Source organism: Eumetopias jubatus, unplaced genomic scaffold, assembly GCF_037043125.1.
Source record: "Eumetopias jubatus isolate StellerSeaLion01/CBP00866 unplaced genomic scaffold, mEumJub1_p1.0 scaffold_12, whole genome shotgun sequence".
Lineage (NCBI taxonomy): Eukaryota > Metazoa > Chordata > Mammalia > Carnivora > Otariidae > Eumetopias > Eumetopias jubatus.
Window position 1 is genome coordinate 109,685,611 of NW_028274818.1, and position 17,583 is coordinate 109,703,193.

At 57.9% G+C, this 17,583-nt stretch overlaps 3 protein-coding genes across 6 annotated transcripts in view; 2 read left to right on the forward strand and 1 right to left on the reverse strand.

Moving 5' to 3' along the window:
- Positions 1 to 290: 290 nt before the first annotated feature.
- NUDT1 (nudix hydrolase 1) lies at positions 291 to 10,876 on the reverse strand. 2 transcript variants are annotated; one of them, XM_028091886.2, is made up of 4 exons: positions 10,788 to 10,876; positions 8,605 to 8,773; positions 790 to 935; positions 291 to 541 (listed from the first exon to the last, which is right to left on the reverse strand). In XM_028091886.2, exons 2-4 carry the CDS (start codon positions 8,754 to 8,756, stop codon positions 369 to 371), a joined length of 471 nt encoding a protein of 156 aa, XP_027947687.2. In that variant the 5' UTR covers positions 8,757 to 8,773; positions 10,788 to 10,876; the 3' UTR covers positions 291 to 368. The 2 variants fall into 2 exon arrangements, with proteins under 2 accessions (XP_027947687.2, XP_087872889.1); XM_088016763.1 differs by lacking the exon at positions 10,788 to 10,876 and adding an exon at positions 9,719 to 9,896.
- A 34-nt stretch (positions 10,877 to 10,910) lies between these two features.
- Positions 10,911 to 15,555, forward strand: MRM2 (mitochondrial rRNA methyltransferase 2). Of its 2 annotated transcripts, none has more exons than XM_028091885.2 (3): positions 10,911 to 10,953; positions 12,464 to 12,756; positions 15,046 to 15,555. In XM_028091885.2, exons 1-3 carry the CDS (start codon positions 10,946 to 10,948, stop codon positions 15,486 to 15,488), a joined length of 744 nt encoding a protein of 247 aa, XP_027947686.1. In that variant the 5' UTR covers positions 10,911 to 10,945; the 3' UTR covers positions 15,489 to 15,555. The 2 variants fall into 2 exon arrangements, with proteins under 2 accessions (XP_027947686.1, XP_087872891.1); XM_088016765.1 differs by having other exon boundaries at positions 10,919 to 10,953; positions 12,467 to 12,756.
- Positions 15,556 to 16,862: 1,307 nt separating this feature from the next.
- Positions 16,863 to 17,583, forward strand: part of MAD1L1 (mitotic arrest deficient 1 like 1) — a 318,559-nt gene continuing 317,838 nt past the window's right edge. Inside the window, exons 1-2 of one of the 2 annotated variants that reach the window (XM_028091876.2) lie at positions 16,863 to 16,946; positions 17,138 to 17,231. The gene's annotated coding sequence lies outside the window, so the exon portion shown is untranslated. Of the gene's footprint in view, positions 16,947 to 16,979; positions 17,232 to 17,583 lie in introns of those variants that run through there. The other variant, XM_088016764.1, reaches the window with a different exon arrangement.

The following is a 17,583-nucleotide window of genomic DNA, read 5'->3' on the forward strand; positions in this document are numbered from 1 at the left end:
GTAGACCAGGGTTTTAGCCCTGGGCCATGACTGTTCCTCAGTTTCCCCTTGATGGAGGGGTGGTGAGCAAGGAGGGTACAGGTGTTCGCCCACACTGGGTCCCAACAAGAGCCCATGGCACCGCACAGGGCAGCACCCAGCCCTCCAGCTGTCCCCTCGGCGCTGCTCTGTCCCAGGGTGCGGTCACAGTCCAGCTGGGGCCCCGTGAGGAATGTGGAAAAGGTACAAGGTCTTTATTTTCACCTCCGCCCACTGCACCGCACCCCACCCCACCCCACCCCACCCCCAAGACCCCAGCTCTGCCTCGGGGCTCAGTGAACCGGGTGAGGCGGCTCCCATGGCCTGCAGGTGCCAGTGTACTTCTGCCTCTACGCCTCGTCCACCTCGCGTAGTGTGTAGTCCAGGATGGTGTCGGGGTCCTGGAACTTGAAGTACCCGTGGAATTTCTTCTTCTGAAGCAGGAGGGGAAACCAGTAGCTGTCATCGGGCCACATGTCCGAGAAGGGGATCTGGTCTAGCTGGAACCACCGAGGGCGCATTTCTGTAGCAGGTGGAAAGAGAACACATGTTCCACTCGGGCTTAAACTGCCCGTCAGTGAGCAATGACCGGGCAGGTCTGTGTGGGGAACTGGGCGTCCTCGGGCTCAGTCCTTCTGGCTGTGTCACTGTCACTTTGCGGAAGAGGAACGAGGCTCAGAGCTAGGTGCTGGCGCGGTGCCCGCCTCCCGGGACCCGGGCCTGGCTTCCCCTCGCCCGCCGGGGTGGGGAGGGACGGACTCCAAGACTCACCATCGCTCTCCACGGGCGTCCCCTGGACACTGTCTGTGCAGAAGATGTGCACGTCCATCAGCTCAGGCTTGCCCATGAACTCAAACACGATGTGGCCCACCTTGTGAAGCACGTCCACGGTCAGACCGCTCTCCTCCTGCAGCTCCCTGCGGGCGGGCGGGGCGGGTGACCCTTACAGCAAGGCTCTGGGGCGCAGAAGAGCGGGGCCCGCGTGGGCATGCCGGGAACGCAGGAGCGCTTCCCCACCTGGCGACCTGGCGGGACTTTGCAGTCATCTGGGGACCTTTCAAATACTGATTCTGTTCAGAGGTTCTGGTTCAGGGCGCACAGGCCGACCCAGCTCAACAGCCCGTGAGCCACGGGGCAGCCCAGCCTGGCCGAGTTCAGCTGCTGGGGGGTCACGGGGGTGGGCGGTGGAGCCGGGGGCCTCCCACCCTGTCCAGTTCCTGCTCTTCCCACAGGATGGCAACAGCCACATGGATGCTTCTCTCCAGGCTGCAGGCCCTGGGGACCTGAGCCCCGAATCCCCTCTCCTCACACCTGTGCTGAGAACCATGGCCTCCCAAGGAGACGCGCCAACCCTCCAGCCAGCTCCCCTGTGGCTGATCACAGGACAGGGGCTTCCGGCCTCCTCCCAGGGACCCCTTTCCCACCCGAGCACAAGTGTATGCGCGACAGCAGAACCAGGCTGCCCGCCCAGGACGTTCTGATGCTGGCGTCAGATTCGAAGTAGCCCCCAAATCACACGTCTGTGGTAGATGACGCGGCCAGCACCCCTGGACGCCTCCCCGGAAGGAGCCCTTGTGACCATTTCCGTGTGATCTTTGGGCCGCCGCCTCCGCGCATCCCTTCACATGCCCGCGCGTCTCACGCCGGAGCAGAACAACCCCCCACCCCGCACGGAGCTCGGCCAGTTTCCCAACTGGCGTGGGTCACCGACGGTAACGGGCCAACTTGCTGTCGCGAGGCGCCGGCGAGCGGCAGCTTCGCGCGTGCACCCCGGGTATGCTCAGGGCCGCCCAGCCAGACGGCCCACCCCTCGTTGTTCCCGCGGCCGACGCTTTCTGGAGGCTCAGCGCTGCCCGGGGCCGCGGCAGCCGCGGAGCTCCGTCTGTTCCTTCCTGAGTCTCGCTTCCCTACTGTCTCACGTGTATTTTTGTTTCTCTGAGTGCTTTAATTATGCCTGACCATTTATAGGTGTATGTAAAGAATTTTTTTTTTTTTTTTTTTTTTAGCTTTGATCTCCAAGTTCTGTTAGGAACACAATGCATAATTGCTTCCTGTGCCTGGAATGAGAAGCCAGGGAAACCACTTTGCTCATTAAACACACACACACACACACACACACACACACACACACACACAAATGAGAAGCCAGGGAAACCACTTTGCTCATTAAACACACACACACACACACACACACACACACACACACACACACACAAACACACACACACACACACACGTCAGGTCTTAGTGGTCTGATCCCAGCAGATGCCTTCCTCTGCTCGGAACCCACCGGAGCTGCCGGGAAGGCCGCAGCGGAGTCACTTGAGCTGGCTGCCGGCAGACCAGGCCCGAGTGGTTCTGAAAGCTGGAATTTATTCACTGACGTGGTTCATTAAAATTAGACTTGCCTTAAAAAACATGGTTGTGTGTGTTCACTTGGGGGTGCAAATGGCCCCCCAGTTAAATGTCCTGGCACCCCGCGGGGCCTCTGCCAGCACTCTGGCAGCAGGCTGGTGGGGCTTGCTTTGAAAAACTTCACCTAGTGATTTCATGTTTTGACTAGTTTTGGTTAATCTTCCCCAAATACACAGCAGCGCACGAAATATCAATAATCTCACTTCCCAGGCTGGGATAATTAGCAGGGATGACAGTTTCAGTTTTGCTAAAGTGTCGGATTGTATGTGTGATGCTCAGCTCCCCAGATGGCAGAGAACAGGATGAATCATGAATTAAACAAAATGACAGCAGCCGAGTGTCTGGGTGGGTGTGGGGGGGCTCTGTTCAGCCCCTCAGCTTCTGAGGTTCTCTAAACATGGCGCTCTGCAGCCTTGCTGGAGGCATCAGGCACGCTGGCCAGAGAGATGGGACCCTCCACCTGCCTACAGCCCAAACCTGACTCTGACAAGCCCGAGCTCCCCCGCAAAGAATGCTGCATCCTTGCTGCTCAGATGCTGTTCCCCCAGGGACGACCGTGCGCGTGTACGTGCTCACCCAAGCCTGCAGGTGGGGAGGGTGTGTTAGCTCTAGACCGGTGGCCTGCTCTGGGATCTGTAAGGGCACAAGGGGAGTGCGGTGGATAAAGCATGTGCCAGGCTCCCTGCAGAGGCCACCCCGACTCACTTGCCTGCAAGAAGCCCAGGGCTGCTGCTGGAGTCAGTCGTCCTTCTGGCCTGTGGGGCCTGAGACACATCTCGGCCTGCTCCTAAAGTGGATTAGAATGTGCCATCTGGCCTCTTCCTCTCACCCCATAGGGGCAGGGGCACAATACTCCTTTGTCGGAGAGTGTTCTGACTTCTAGCTCTATCCTAGACACCGGCCTGGTACCCCAGTGGCCCTGGGGAGAGGAGGTGGGGGTCCCGGAGAGTGCTCCTCAGAGCTGACCCCAAGACTAGGAGCCGGTGTGGTGCTGCGCGGCCCTTCTGATGGTGTGGGCTCTGGGGCTCAACTTCTGCCCTCAACCTCAAGGTAAGGCCTGTCCCGGCCTTCATGAAGAATGTCTGCAGCACGATGCCTTCGCCCTCTGCTTCTGAGTGTAGAAATCATTACTGCCCCGTGGCCACAGGAGGATGTCCTCCAGGGGGAGCATGTCGCCTGCAGGAGCACGACACGCCCACGTGGACGCCCAGGGGGGCAGCCGGGAGGAAGCGCCCTCCACGGCCTCTCTCACTGGATGAGGCCTCCAGAGTGTGAAAGATCATGAGCCTCTGAGGATAATGAACACCTGTGGAATACGGCCGTGAGTCTGACAACAATAAAAGGTCGCCAATTTCCTGAGGGCTCTGTGCCCTGCGGTGAGGTCAGGACAGCGGGACGAGCCGTGGGCCATGGGACGACCCCACCGGCAGCCTCTGTGGTCAAGTGAGCGTCTGGAGGGCAGACCCCAGGGCCCGGCACAGCATCTGGCCAGCTGTGCCGAGCTTCTTCAGTTACCCACCCGGTCGCGGGACGCCCCTGGGGACGTGGGACAGGAAAGAGACGTCAGGCTCTGTGTCACGGCTGCCCTGGGATTACGCCAGAGGGGGCTGCAGGACAGTGGAAGACGCAATCTCTTCAATAAATGATAGTGTCAGCCGGACATCTGGACGGATCAATCTCGACCCTCTGCCTTACATCTTACCCCAGACTCCATTCCAGATGCAGGGGCGCTCTAACACTCCTGAACATTCCAGAAGAAAACTTACGGCAATGTCTCCTTAAGCTTGGGATAGGCAAAGATTTCTTTAGAAGGGTGCAGAAACGCTACATGTAAAGAAAAAGCTGTATGTGGAATCCCACTAAGATGAAACTTCTGCTCATTGAAGTATCACTGAGAATGAAGAGGCAGGCCATGGAGAGGATACTTGCAGGAGACTGGACGTGGCCGAGGGAAGACTGAGCCGGAGGGCATCTCGACAGAACGGCCCAGCACGGAACAGCAAAGAGAACAAAGATCAGAAGAAACTCAACAAAACATCAAGGCTGTGGGACGGCCAGGAAACGTGTGAGCAACAGGAAGGCCGGCAGGAGGAGAGAGGGACAGAAGACATGACTGAGAATGTTCCTGAATTAGTGTCAGACACCAAACCACAGGTCCCAGAAGCTCAGCAGACACCAAGCATGACAAATGCCAGACACGTTACCTTCAAAGTGTAATAAATCAAAGATAAAAGATCTAGGGGCCCCTGGGTGGCTCAGTGGGTCGAGTGTCCGATTCTTGATTTTGGCTTAGGGCGCGATCTCAGGGTTGCAGATCAAGCCCCGCGTTGGGCTCCTTGCTCAGCGGGGAGTCTGCCTGAGATTCTCCCTCTCCCCCTACTCACACATACTCTCTCTCCAATAAAATAAGTAAAATCTTTATGAAAAAAGATCCTGAAAGGAGCCCGAGGAAGAAAGCACCTGCCCCACAGAGAAACAGGGTAGGAGTTACATCTAACTCCTCAGATGCTGGGCGGCAGGAAGAGGGAGGCGAGACAGCTGGGGTTCAGAGAAAAACAAACCAAAACACGCTAACCTAGAATTCTGTACTCCCCTTCCCTTCAAAAGGGAAGGAGAAATAAAGGCTTTCTCAAAGATAAATTGAGGGACTCTATTACCAGCACACCTGCCTCATAACAAATGTGAAAACAAGTTCTTTAGAGAAGAGGAAAGTGATAGATCAGACCTGGCATCTGCACAGAGAACACAAGAGCATGGAAGGAGTAAGTGAAGGCAAGATGAAACGGTTTTGTTTTATTAAAAGATTTTATTTACTCATTTGGGAGAGAGAAAGAGAGCGAGCACAAGCAGGGGAAGGGGCAGAAGCAGAGGGAGAAGCAGGCTCCACTCCACGCTGAGCGCAGAGCCTGATGCGGGGCTCGATCCTGAGGCGTGGGGATCATGACCCGAGCCGAAGGCCGACCAAGGCAGACACCTAACCGACTGAGCCACCCAGGCGCCCCAAGATGAAACAGTTTTAATATATTTTTTAAAGATTTTATTTATTTGACAGAGACACAGCGAGAGATTAACTGATGTAACAGGCAATAGTTTGTTCAAAGTAACAGCGATGACGTATCCGCTCACTTATACCCTGTGTGTGCACATTCCTACGTAACGTGAACAGCAAGGATACAGGGCTGGGGGCTGGAATCGGGACGTCTGCTGTCGCGAGGCAGGCAAACTGCTCATGGGACGGGGCAGTGTTGTTTGGAAGCGCGCCTGGATTAGCTGCAAACGTGTATTGCAAATTCTGGGGCAAGTAGTAGAACAGTTAAAAAAATGATAGCTGACCTGCTAAAAAAGGAGAGAAGGGACTCGTACGAAGTGCTCAGTTAAAACCACAAAACCGAGAAAAGGAGAGGATGACAGTAACAGGAACACAGAACAAGGGTGACAAATAGAATAGATATGAACCCAACTGCAGGAGTCTCCACTTGGAACATCGGTGGTCCACATGCTCCCGTGGAAGACAGATGGTCGGAGGGGATCAAAAACCTAGACCACCTGTCTACACGGAACCACGCTGGGTATAAAGATTACAAGCATGAAGTATAAAACGATAAAGATTAAAAAATACAGATGAAACGCAAATGGAGAAAAACACACCATGCCAACACTAATCCAAGGAAAGCAGGAGTATCTGTCTGAATTTCAGGCATCAGGAGTAAAGAAGGGTATTCCTGTGCCGGTAGAGGGGCCGCTTCTCCACGATACAATCCTCAACACGTATGTGCCTCAAAATAGAGTCAAACTACAGGAGGCAAAAACTAACAACTGCAAGGAGAAACAGATGAATCCACCGTCCTAGCGGGAGACTTTAAGCAGAAAATCAGTAAGAATGGGGCACCTGGGTGGCTCAGTCGTTAAGCGTCTGCCTTCGGCTCGGGTCACGGCCCCGGGGTCCTGGGATCGAGCCCCGCGTCGGGCTCCCTGCTCGGCGGGGGGTCTGCTTCTCCCTCTCCCACTCCCCCTGCTTGTGTTCCCTCTCTCGCTGTGTCTCTCTCTGTCAAATAAATAAAATCTTAAAAAAAAATTAGTAAGAATGTTAAAGTGTATAAAGAAGTACAGATCCCGAAGAGTAAGACGGGCAACCCAATTTTTAAAAAATGGGTAAAAGACTTGGGCAGACACTTCACAAAGCCCAGACATCCAAGTGGCTTGCAGACACGGGGCAGGCACGCCAGCTCAACGGCCCTCGGGGCGAACACAGCCTCACCGAGGCATCGGTCCCTTCAGAGAGGCTGAAATCAGAGATCAGAGAAAGTGCGTGTTGCTGAGGTTTGGAGGGAGCTCCCGTGCCTCCTGTGGGTGCGTACATGAGCTCGACCACGGGGCTCTGTACAGCCCCGGCCCGGGGAGCGGCCGCCAGGAGAGCGGACACGGCACCAGGGACCGTTGATGACAGTGCCACTCATGGCTGCAAACCGGGACAGCCAGGGGCTGTGGCAGCAGTGGGAAGCCGACCGAGAGGGATTCAAGTTCTATCCCGGGGACAGAGAGCACGTGCTTCCTCATCTCGACGACTCGCATTTCCTGCCCGATCCCAAGCCTGCTCTGCGGGAAGGCCACCACCGCACTCAGTACTGAGGGTCTTACGTGTGTGTCTCCTTCAGGAAATGCGGAACATAGAGAGGGCAGGAGGGACAGGCCCTAGGAAATCAGAGGCCTGCAAGTTTGCTTGCTTGTCGCCAGGACGGCAGAAGACAGAGGTGAAGCTGTCTGTACCCCACAAGGCCCACACTACACACCTCTGCACGGCCCTGCCCCTCAGCCTCTGGGCTTCTGCGGATGCTGCGTTCTACCTCCCACCTGCTTGGACCAAACGTCAGGTCCTTTGGGAGTTTTCCTTTTGCCCAGTTATCTGCCCTGGCTCTTTATTCTGGACGCCCCAGAGCCCTGGCTGTCCCCTAGACCCGCTCTCTGCACCCGTCCCTGTGAACCTGGCAGCCAGACTAGATGGGAGCTCCGCAGGGCTGGGGTCGGGACCTGTTCCCGTGTCCTGACACTGAGCAGGGCCCCAGACAGCGGGACCCAATGAACGGGCTCAGGAGGACAAAGACGTTCGGGTGGTTGGCAGAGCAGACCACTGGTACCCACTGCTTGTCCATATTCCACGCCGTTTCTTCTGCACCCCCCCCGCCCCGGGGCGGCTCACAGGGCGGGATGCCAGAGTCTTGGCAGACTGGGCTCTGCCCCAGCTGTGCCCTCCCCAGGCAGGACCCATCACACGGCCTTGCACTTGCCAAAACCAATGACCCCACGTGGCGGCATCGCAGCGACCCTGGGTCCCGGGCCCATGAAGGGGAGGTGCACGCCACAGACGAACCGCCACGGCTTTTCAGACAGGGCTGTGGCCCAGCCGTGCACCACGAAGCCAGCTTAGTGACTAAAGTGATTAAAGAAGGACAACGGGATGGGAAACGTGTTCGTGCCCCGTCATCCAGTGACAGCGCCGCGGCCTCAGAGACTAGACATTTCCTACGTGGTGGTCATGTTTAAAAAAAACCCCGAACTCGAGAGCCACCGGCCTGTAGGGCCTGCAGCCTTCTTCCCTTCCAGAAACCTTGCTGCTACGGAGGTGGGCTCTGTGCTCTGCCCCAGGGAAAGTGGCCTTAATAAGGTTGCCGACGTTCTTCGGAATAACATCAATCGTGGTGACGGTTTGTGTAGTGCTTTGTGCATTTACACACACAGTCTCGTTGCCTATGAGGAGAAAGAAGGGCAAAGGGCTTGAAATCGGAGCTGTGTGATCGCAGACAAGCCGCTCGACCTCTCTGGGCTTTGCTTCCTGCCCTTGGGAAGTGCTGAGGATTAACGGAGCGTGTGTGTGCTCGAAAAGGCTGAGACGGAAACGCTCGTCGTCGGCTCCCCGAACAGACCAAGACGTCCAGTGATGGACCACCCCTTAGCCAGGAGCCGCAAGCGCAGCCGGAAGCCGCGCCCGTCCCCACGTCCCCAGCAGGCGCATACCCGGCACTCCCCACCCTGCCACACCCTTCGCCAGAGGCAGGAGCTGTTAGTGTTACTCCCATTCTGCAGATGAAGGAACTGAGGCCCAAGGGCTCCATAAGGAGCTCCAGTCTGTCCCCTCGGGAGCTGGTGGTGTGGTCAGGCCCACCCCAACCTCACCTCTTGGCCCCGTCCTCGATGGTCTCTCCGTCTTGAACTTTGCCCCCGAAGCCATTCCAGCGGCCGGCCCCAAAGCCTCGCTTCTTCATGCCCAGGAGCACTCGCTGAGGCTGCAGCACTAGTACCAGGGTGTAGAGCCTGGAGGTGCCCATGGTCCCCTGGGGGCCCCCTGAGGAAGGCAAGAGGGCTGGCTTAGCCCTACCTGGGTGCAGACGGGGTGTGGTGGAGGCCAGGGGCCAGGTGGAATGGGAACGTGCCGTGGAAGGCGGGGAGGGGAAGGCTGGTATGTCATCTCCCAGCCCTGCCACACGTGGCTTGCCTCAGGGAACAAGGGAGCTTCTGGGCTAGGGAGGGGCTTGGCTCTGCGAACCCAGTGGCAGCAGTGCCCAGGCCCTTGGCAGGAGATGGCCATGTCAATGCCTGCCCCGCCTCAGCAGAGACAAGAGGGCAGTCCACCCGTGGGCGCCAACAGAACCACACGGGTTAGCCCATGGTTCTCGGGTCAGGCTTTAGGCCGTGGCCTTTTCACCAGTGGGGTCTTCTTCTGGCCTGTGGGGATCTGCCTTCTGCACCTCAGCAGTAGCAGACCTACAGAGTTCCAAGGAGTGCGTAGCTCCTGACAGCGGAGAGCCCGCTCAGCAGGGCTGGCTGGTCCTCCCTCCTGCGACAGCTCATCTGCTCACAACCGTTGCTGCCCTGGGAGCCACAAGGGCCCCCCTCCTGCTCCAATGGGCGAGCATGGTCCAGAGGAAAACTCCCAGGGTGAAGTCTGGGTGCTTGCTGGAGACGTGGGGGGAGGGCCAGGAGCAGGGCCCCTGTCCATCCAGCCCTAGTGCAGCCTGGGACCCGATGAACACAAGTCTCCCACCCTGGGGACCACGCTGGATGAGAAGCAGGAGCAGGGATCCTTCTGGGAAGTTCCCGAGTCTGAGACAAGGCACCTTCATGTGGGCCCTGGCGTTGGGGGTGGGTCTCTGTGCTTGAGGCCGGATGCCTGTGAACTTGGTCGTGAGGCTGACGGGTTCATGCCCAGAGAGCCCTGGCTTGCCAGTGAACTGTGTTGGTGACGGGGAGGACACTGGGGGCGTCAGCTATCACTTAAGAAAGCACTCACTAGGGGCGCCTGCGTGGCTCAGTTGTTAGGCGTCTGCCTTCGGCTCAGGTCATGGTCCCAGGGTCCTGGGATCGAGCCCTGCATTGGGCTCCCTGCTTGGCGGGAAGCCTGCTGCTCCCTCTCCCACTCCCCCTGCTCGTGTTCCCTCTCTCGCTGTGTCTCTCTCTGTCGGGTAAATAAATAAAATCTTTAAAAAAAGAAAAAAAAAAGCACTTACTATATGCTTCTCAAAAAGTAGTGAGCTAAGACTTGCTTTCTCCATTTTCAGAGGAAGAAGTGGAAGCTCACAGGTGGAGTTGGACCCAAGGTCAAAGGGCAGACTCAGTGCCCCCATCTGGGTCTAGCGGCTGTTGAGGTTCAGCGGGGGCACAGATGCTGCAGCAAGTGGCCTGGGTCCTCAGAGAGCCTACCTAGTGTCAGGGGCCGGGAGGCTGCCTCAGACTGGGCAGCCCTACCTGTTAGCCCCACGGCCCACATGGGGCCCAGTCAAGTCACCTGAAGACTGAGGCCCCTTATCAGGGCTTTAAGAGACAATATCCGCCCTTCGCAGAGCACCAGGCCTGTCTTATACAGCGCGGGGGGCTTGGGACCTCAGGTCCTCAGGCCCTGAGACCCCGGTAGTCCGGGATCGTCTCCTCTGACCTCTGCTCACCTGGCACCACTCCTGCCCCTCTCCCCTCCCCTTCCCCTCTCTCCGGCCCCCCCCCCCGGTTCCCCTCCTCGCTCCCAGGTCCGCCGAGCACCCCTCCTCCCTCCCCGGTCCCCCATCACCAGGCCCCGCCCCTTCCCCCTCTCTCCGTTCCCCCCCCCCAGGTCCGTCGAGCCCCCCCCCCCGGTTCCCCTCCTCGCTCCCAGGTCCGCCGAGCACCCCTCCTCCCTCCCCGGTCCCCCATCACCAGGCCCCGCCCCTTCCCCCTCTCTCGGTCCCCCCCCCAGGTCCGTCGAGCCCCCCGCCCCGGTTCCCCTCCTCGCTCCCAGGTCCGCCGAGCCCCCCTCTCCCTCCCCGGTCCCCCATCACCAGGCCCCGGCCCCGGCCCCGCCCCCGCCCCTTCCCCTCTTCCCTGCTCACCTGACCCGGGCTCCGCTCCCCGGCTCCCCGGTGCGGGGTCCCCAAGCTCGCGTTTCGCGCCCGCTTTCTGAACCCGGGCACCGCTTCCGGGGGCGTGGCCTCAGGCCGGAAGCGAGGCCGGCACTTCCGGCGCGGGCGGCCGGAGCGGATCTGCGCCCATGGCTCGGTGAGTGGGGTTGTGAGCTGGGAGGTGGGCGCGGTGGTGCGCGCCGTCGGCATTTATGGAGCGCCTGCTGCAAGCGTGCGGGACGAGGCGGGGCTAGGGGTGCGTCCCAGGGTCCCTCGGCGGAGAAAAGGGCGCGGACGCGGCGCCTAGGAGAGGACTTCCAACACGGAGCCAGGTGGAGGGCGGGGAAAGAGTGGGCACGGGTGAGGGGGCGCTGCAGGTGGAGGCGAAGCTTGCCAAGGGCACAGCAGGTCTGAAGGCCGTGGCACGGGTCTTCCACGAGTGGCCATGTGGCTGAACCCCAGACGTGGGTGGGCGCTGGAGGTCAGCTGCGCAAATCTGCAGGTCTCAGTGCGTGTGGCCCTGCTTTCCCGCCTTCCCCCAACCGTGGGAGTTGGTTCTGGTGCCCAGGAAAGCTCTGTGCTCCGTCCAGGAGACCCCTTCCGCTCTTTGAAGGCAGCGGATACAGTTGCTGTGTCCACATCTTGTCAACATGCTCTGGTTGTTGAAGGGGTTTTGGCCTGGAGGCATGGGGATGATGGTAGGTTCTTTCCATCAGAAGAACGGATGCAGAACTTCGTTTGTAGGGTTGTGCTGAGAGTTCGTGAGGGGGTGGAAGGGGAGCTCCCGGCAGTCAATGGACTGCTAAAAACTTGACTTTGCCAAAGAGACTTGGAAATCGTCCTTCACCTGCTCACGCAGGTAGAGTTCAGTTGTATGAGGCGGTGTGACTGGTAAGGCCCTGCGTTGGCCCCCACAGACATGGAGCTGAGTAAGGCAAGGGTCTGCCCCCGGGGGGTTCTCTTGCAGTCCTGCAGAGCCCAAGGAAAAGTTGTAGGGGGCGAGCAGGAACGATACCTTTGTTAATGTTAACGGTACCGTTAACCAGTGCTGGAAAAATGTGGGTTGACACAAGCAGAGTGACCGTCGGTGATGTTTGAGTCTTCCTTCTGGAGAAGACTTCCATGAGCGAAAGACGCTTCTTTTCTACAAGGCGACGCCTGCTGTGCTCGCTTGCTTGGGCGCAGTGAGAAAGCACCCCAGGCCAGGCGGCTGGACCGACACAAACTGCCGCCTCACAGCGCTGGGGGTGGCAGCCCCAGGTCGAGGTGTCCGTCGGGCTGGTTTCTCCCGAGGCCCCTCTCCTTGGCCTGTACATGGCTGCCGTCTCCCTGTGGCCCCACCCCGTGGTCTTTCCCCTGTGCACGTCTGTCCCGTGTTTGATGAAGACACCGGTCATATTGGATTCAGACCCACCCATCTGGCCTCATTGAACTGAACCACCTCTTTAAAGACCAGTTCTATTTTGAGGTACCTGGGGTTAGGACTTTCACACACGAATTTGGGGAGGGACTCAGTTCACCCCATTCCGCCTGCTTTCTGGCTGGGTAGCCTTGCCAAGTCCCCTCCCCTCTCGGGCCTCCGGGCGCTGTCTCTAAAAACACGTGGGTTGAACCAGGGAGCCTGCCTATCTGTGTGATGCCAGCCTGTTTGCTCCCCTTTTCTCCAGCAGGTCCTTGAAGCTGATAGGCGCGGCCCTTCAGTGTCAAAGGTTTCACACTGCTGGGAGTCACTCCAAGGGTCGGACCGGTGCTGAGCACCTGTGGCTGACACGCCATTTGAAGGACCCATTTGTGAAGGCCGCGAAGGTGCAGAGTTACCGGTGCCGAAGTGCCTTCAAGCTCCTGGAGGTGGACGAGAGGCACCGGATCCTGCGGCCCGGCCTCCGGGTGCTAGACTGTGGGGCGGCCCCCGGGGCATGGAGCCAGGTGGCTGTGCAGAGGGTCAATGCTGCGGGCACAGGTAGGGCCTCTGACCACCCTGGGTCTGGAGGCACAAGCCAGCTGCCCTCCACCAGAGGATTCAGGGTGGTCAAGCCACTTGGTGGCTTGTTTGGTAGTAAGAAGGGTGAAAGTGGGACACTGATGTTTTCAAAATGACGGACACGGTAGAAAGCTGTAGTGAAGACTTAAAGCACCTCAAGTCACACCATGTCTGTATGTCCGTCAGTGCGTTGGCGTGCCCCCTTCCAGAATTCGCTTTTGCACGCATAACTACATATGTATATTTCCTTTCTCAAAAACGCTAGCATTCCAGGGCGCCTGGGTGGCTCAGATGGTTAAGCGTCTGCCTTCGGCTCAGGTCATGATCCCAGGGTCCTGGGATCGAGTCCCGCATCGGGCTCCCTGCTCTGCGGGGAGCCTGCTGCTCCCTCTGCTTCTCTCTCTCTGTCTCTCATGAATAAATAAATAAAATCTTTAAAAAAAAAAAAACCCAAAACACGCTAGTATTCCACACCCACATTCTTCTTGCTGATTTGGAGCCTTAATGGAGCTGTTTTTTTTTCCACGTACTGATATATTGACATCTTTCCGCGACAGCACACCTGCATCAACTGCAGGGGTGTCCAGGTCCTGGTCCTTGAAGCTCTGGGTGTTCCTGAGGTCCCGCTAGGGCTGGTCCGGGAGCACCCGTGGCTGGGGCTCTGGGTTCTTCCTCTGGCTCAGCCTGAGGGACTCAGCTTTTGCTGTCTTGTATTTTAGGATTTCGTCAAAGGTTTTCTCTGTGAAAACGGTTCCCCTGATTAATCAACAGGGAAGGCTGTACCCTCAATTTAGAAAACCACGTTGTCCTTTTAAATGCTTGTGCAGAACTCCAGGGGACAGCTGTGCTGTTTGACAGGTAGCCTCCTCTCGGGCACCAGCGTGGCTCCCAGGTCTTCTGCTAGTGTGCACCCCGCGGTGCTGAGCATCCCTCCCCCTTTCTTTCCTACCCTAAAGTCGGAGGGTACCACAGTCCCTGGCATTACGTGAAATGTGCCGATTCACAAGAACCTCTCTCCGACGCGCAGAATGAGGGCTCTGTGCCCATTGTCCTAATGAAAAATGAGGTTCAGAGGAGTTTGCTGATCTGCTGAAAGAGGCTGGAAGTGCTGCTCCCTGGGTTCACAACTAAGATCCAGCCTCGTTACTGTGGGTGGGATGCCCCCAGCGGCTCTAGAACAGGTGAAAAAAAAATATTTTTAGCTCAGTAAGCACTGCCTAAGTGAAGGCATTTGTGTCAGGGACTTCAGTTCCTTTTCCTACCCCTGAGCCTATCCATAGACCTAACAAGTGCTTCCTGTCCCCATAATTGCTCTTCAGGAGAAGGAGGAAAATGGCCAAGTTTAACCGGTAGGAAGGACATGGCAGAGGCAGAGTGTGGATAAAATGATTGGGTTTCTTTTCCTCCTAGAAGTTGGAAAAGGCATCCAAAGCCATTTGCCTCTAGTGGACCCTCCCCCAGGTTAGAACACATGGGATATCAAAGGAAAGGAAGTCAAGTGCGTAAAATGAGATGTGGGATGTCCTCCTTTCCCGGATTGAAAATGGTATTTTTCTCTTTTGAAAAATGTACTCTGCAAAATACCTGACTTCTAGTCTTTAGCTAGGAGTAAAATGCACATGACCCCACCACGGAACAGCCTCTCTGCTAAGCAGAAGGAACCAGCAAGCCTATGCACCCTGAACTGGTCCCCCCGCGGGTACTGGCAGAGCAGGGGCCCTCCCCGGACGGGGGACACCAGGGCCTGCTCGGGGCGAGTGAAACAGTGGCCTCTTTACTGTGCCGTGGGTGCCTCTCAAACCCGGGTGAGGGGTCACGTTCTGTACTTTGTCTTCCACCTGTGTATCCCCCATTTCTTGGCTCGTTTCTAGTAGTTTCTGCATTGAAAGAGATTGGATTAAGCTGCAGAATGGACATGTTGATTTAATGCAGAGGTACTTTATGTATTAGCGTGTCCTTTTCTGTTACAGTTTGTCAGAAAGGCCGCTCAGAGATAAGACCCCTCACAGAGAGCAGGCTCCGGGAAATGACATGACGTCAGAGTTGGAGCCTGTGCTCTGGGACAGGTGCTCTTCTCTGGGCCCCAGATTCCTCACATGCAGAGTGAGGACTGCCTCTGTAGATGGATAGAGCAGGGGAAAGGCCTTGTGTCCACATCTTTCATGTTTGCTCCCGTCCTTTGTCTTGACTTTTTATTTCTGTTTTTCTATTCGTATTTCTGAGGGACGGTTCAGGGTGTAAATAATGGACTCACCCTGTCTTCTTTAGATCCCGGTGCTCCTGTTGGCTTTGTGCTTGGGGTAGATCTTCTTCACATATTCCCCCTGGAGGGAGCAACTTTTCTGTGCCCGGCTGATATGACCGACCCGAGAATCCTCCAGAGAATCCGAGAACTGCTTCCTGGAGGGAGAGCAGATGTGATTCTGAGTGACATGGCACCCAACGCCACAGGGATCCGGAGCCTGGATCATGACAGGCTCATTGGCTTGTGCTCATCCCTTCTGGACCTGGCTCCAGATGTCCTGCACCCTGGTGGAACATTCCTCTGCAAAATGTGGGCTGGAAGTCAAAGCCTGGCGTTACAGAAGCGACTGACAGAGCAGTTCCGGAACACCAGGATGGTGAAACCCAGAGCCAGCAGGAAGGAGTCGTCAGAGGTGTACCTCTTGGCCACACAGTACCAAAGAGGAAAGGAGTTTGCGGAGGACTAAGGGTTTTTCCTGCAGTTTCCGAGCCTTGTTCACTGCAAGTGTCATCTGGGCTCTTGCTGGGAGTGTGGCTGGGGGGCGGGGGGGTGGGGGTGATCCCAGGGTTTGATCCGGGATGCAGCAGGCAGGACAAGTGGGGGGCCTTTGTTTTAAGCCAAAAAGATACAACAAAACGATATTCGCTGGCCAGGATGTATGATCAGAAACAGTCTCTAGAATGGGATTCGTGAGGCGGAGAGAAAGGATGAAAAGACAGTGGGAAGGAGCCGGCGGCGCACATGGGCCTTGGTGTAACCTCGATGTAACTGTCATGTCACAGAGCGTTCCCGTGTAACAGAGAAAGCCTCCACCCTTGCCGCCCTGACCGACCGACCGCAGCACCCAGGCTTCTCCTTGTCATTTTGCTTATACGGTGTAGCATGTGAAAACCTGAACTTTCAACCTGGGGATTAATCTCCATCTCTCTGGTGGATGATGTGTTAATCCCTTCCTGAAGTAGCAGGAGTTCCCCGCAATTAGGGAAGACATTTGGTATGAATTATGCAGGGGCCTGGCATGCTTTGTTTCATTGCTGAAACCCCGGGGGCCCCCAAGGCTGGCAGTGGCCAGAGCGAGCATCCACGTGTTGTGTGCATCTACTTCTTCTGCTCTCTTCCAGGAACTCGGTGCAGCTTTACAGAACGACATAGATTGTACGATTTTTAAGGGATTTCCATGCTTTTCAGTTTGCTTTTATAAAAATTGGTTTCTTCAAAGCCATTTCCTGGAGGTGTGCTCATCCCTCAAGAAGAGTGTATTGACCCTATTGCTGATTAAATCCCAAGGATAGGGCTGGGTAGTAGATAGTGGATAGTAGATACCCATAATCTCCACCAGGGCCCGAGGGCTCAGTCCAGCACTCTGAAGTGGGCTGGAGGCCGGATTTAGCATTTTTTCACGTTATTTTTGGTTGTAGTCAATTATGTCCAGGACTTCCCTGTCCTACCCCCAGCACATCCCCTGACCCCATCCTATTTCACGCTCCCCCGGGGGCGGTGGAGATCCTCCAGACCCTCGGGGAGGGGTGTTGACCCCCCCAGACCCTTGGTGGGGGGGTTGTGCAGACCTTTGGAGTGCAGTGCAGACCCTTCAGACCCTGGGGGGGGGGGTGGTGGTGCAGACCCTCGGGGGGGTGGTGGTGCAGACCCTCGGGTGCCCACTCCGGGGAAGGGGGGGCAGGGAGGAGGAGGTTCAGGAGGGAGGGAGACCCCCGTTACTGGACGAGGGTCTGTGGCTGTGGGAGCTCACAGGGCCCTGGGAGGATAGCCTAGCAGCAGAGTATTTTGCTTTTCCAGGGAGCCCAGAGGAAAGTAAAGACGTACTAACTCAAGCCAATACTGTAGCAAAATTTGGGAGTTGTCAAGAGCAGGAAAGTTTGGCCCGAGGAGGCCACCGTCGGGCGGTGCTATTCTACACAATACGGTGAGAGGCCACCGCCCCAGGGGCCGTCCGTCCCGCTGGGGGAGGCGGGCACCCCGACTGGCCCGCGGGACGGCCTTTGGTGAGAGTCCTCCGGGCGAGGTCTCCGGGGGGCGGGCGGCTCCCGGGCGCGCGCGGAGCTCCCAGGACTCGCCGGTGCACAGACCCGGGTGTTTACGGTCGGTTCCGCCCAGGTCTCGCGAGAGCGCGGCGGCAGGTCTCGCGATACGCGGGCGCGGGCGTAGAGGAGGGAGATCTGAGCGGCGGAGGCGATCGGCCGGGGCTCAGGTGAGCTGCCGGGCGCTGGGGTCCCGGGTGGGCGGCCGTGGGCGGCGGCGGGCGGCGGGCCAGGCGCGGGCGCTGCCCTCTCCCCCTGCCCGCTGGCCTCCTCCTCGCCGCCCTCGGTCCCTCGGAGCGGGGCCGGGGTCCGAGCCGGATTCTCGAGCGGGGCCGGAGTCGGAGCGGAGCCGGGGTCCGAGCCGGCTTCACTGGTGGCGGCGAGCGGTCGGGGGTCGGAGCGCGGCCGACCCCCACCCGGCGCCTGGGGTCTGGCGGAGCCGCCCACGTGCCCAGAGTTTGCAGAAGTGCCCGTGCTGTGCCGGGGCGGAGAAGGGCAGCTCACAGGCAGCATGCTCTGCAC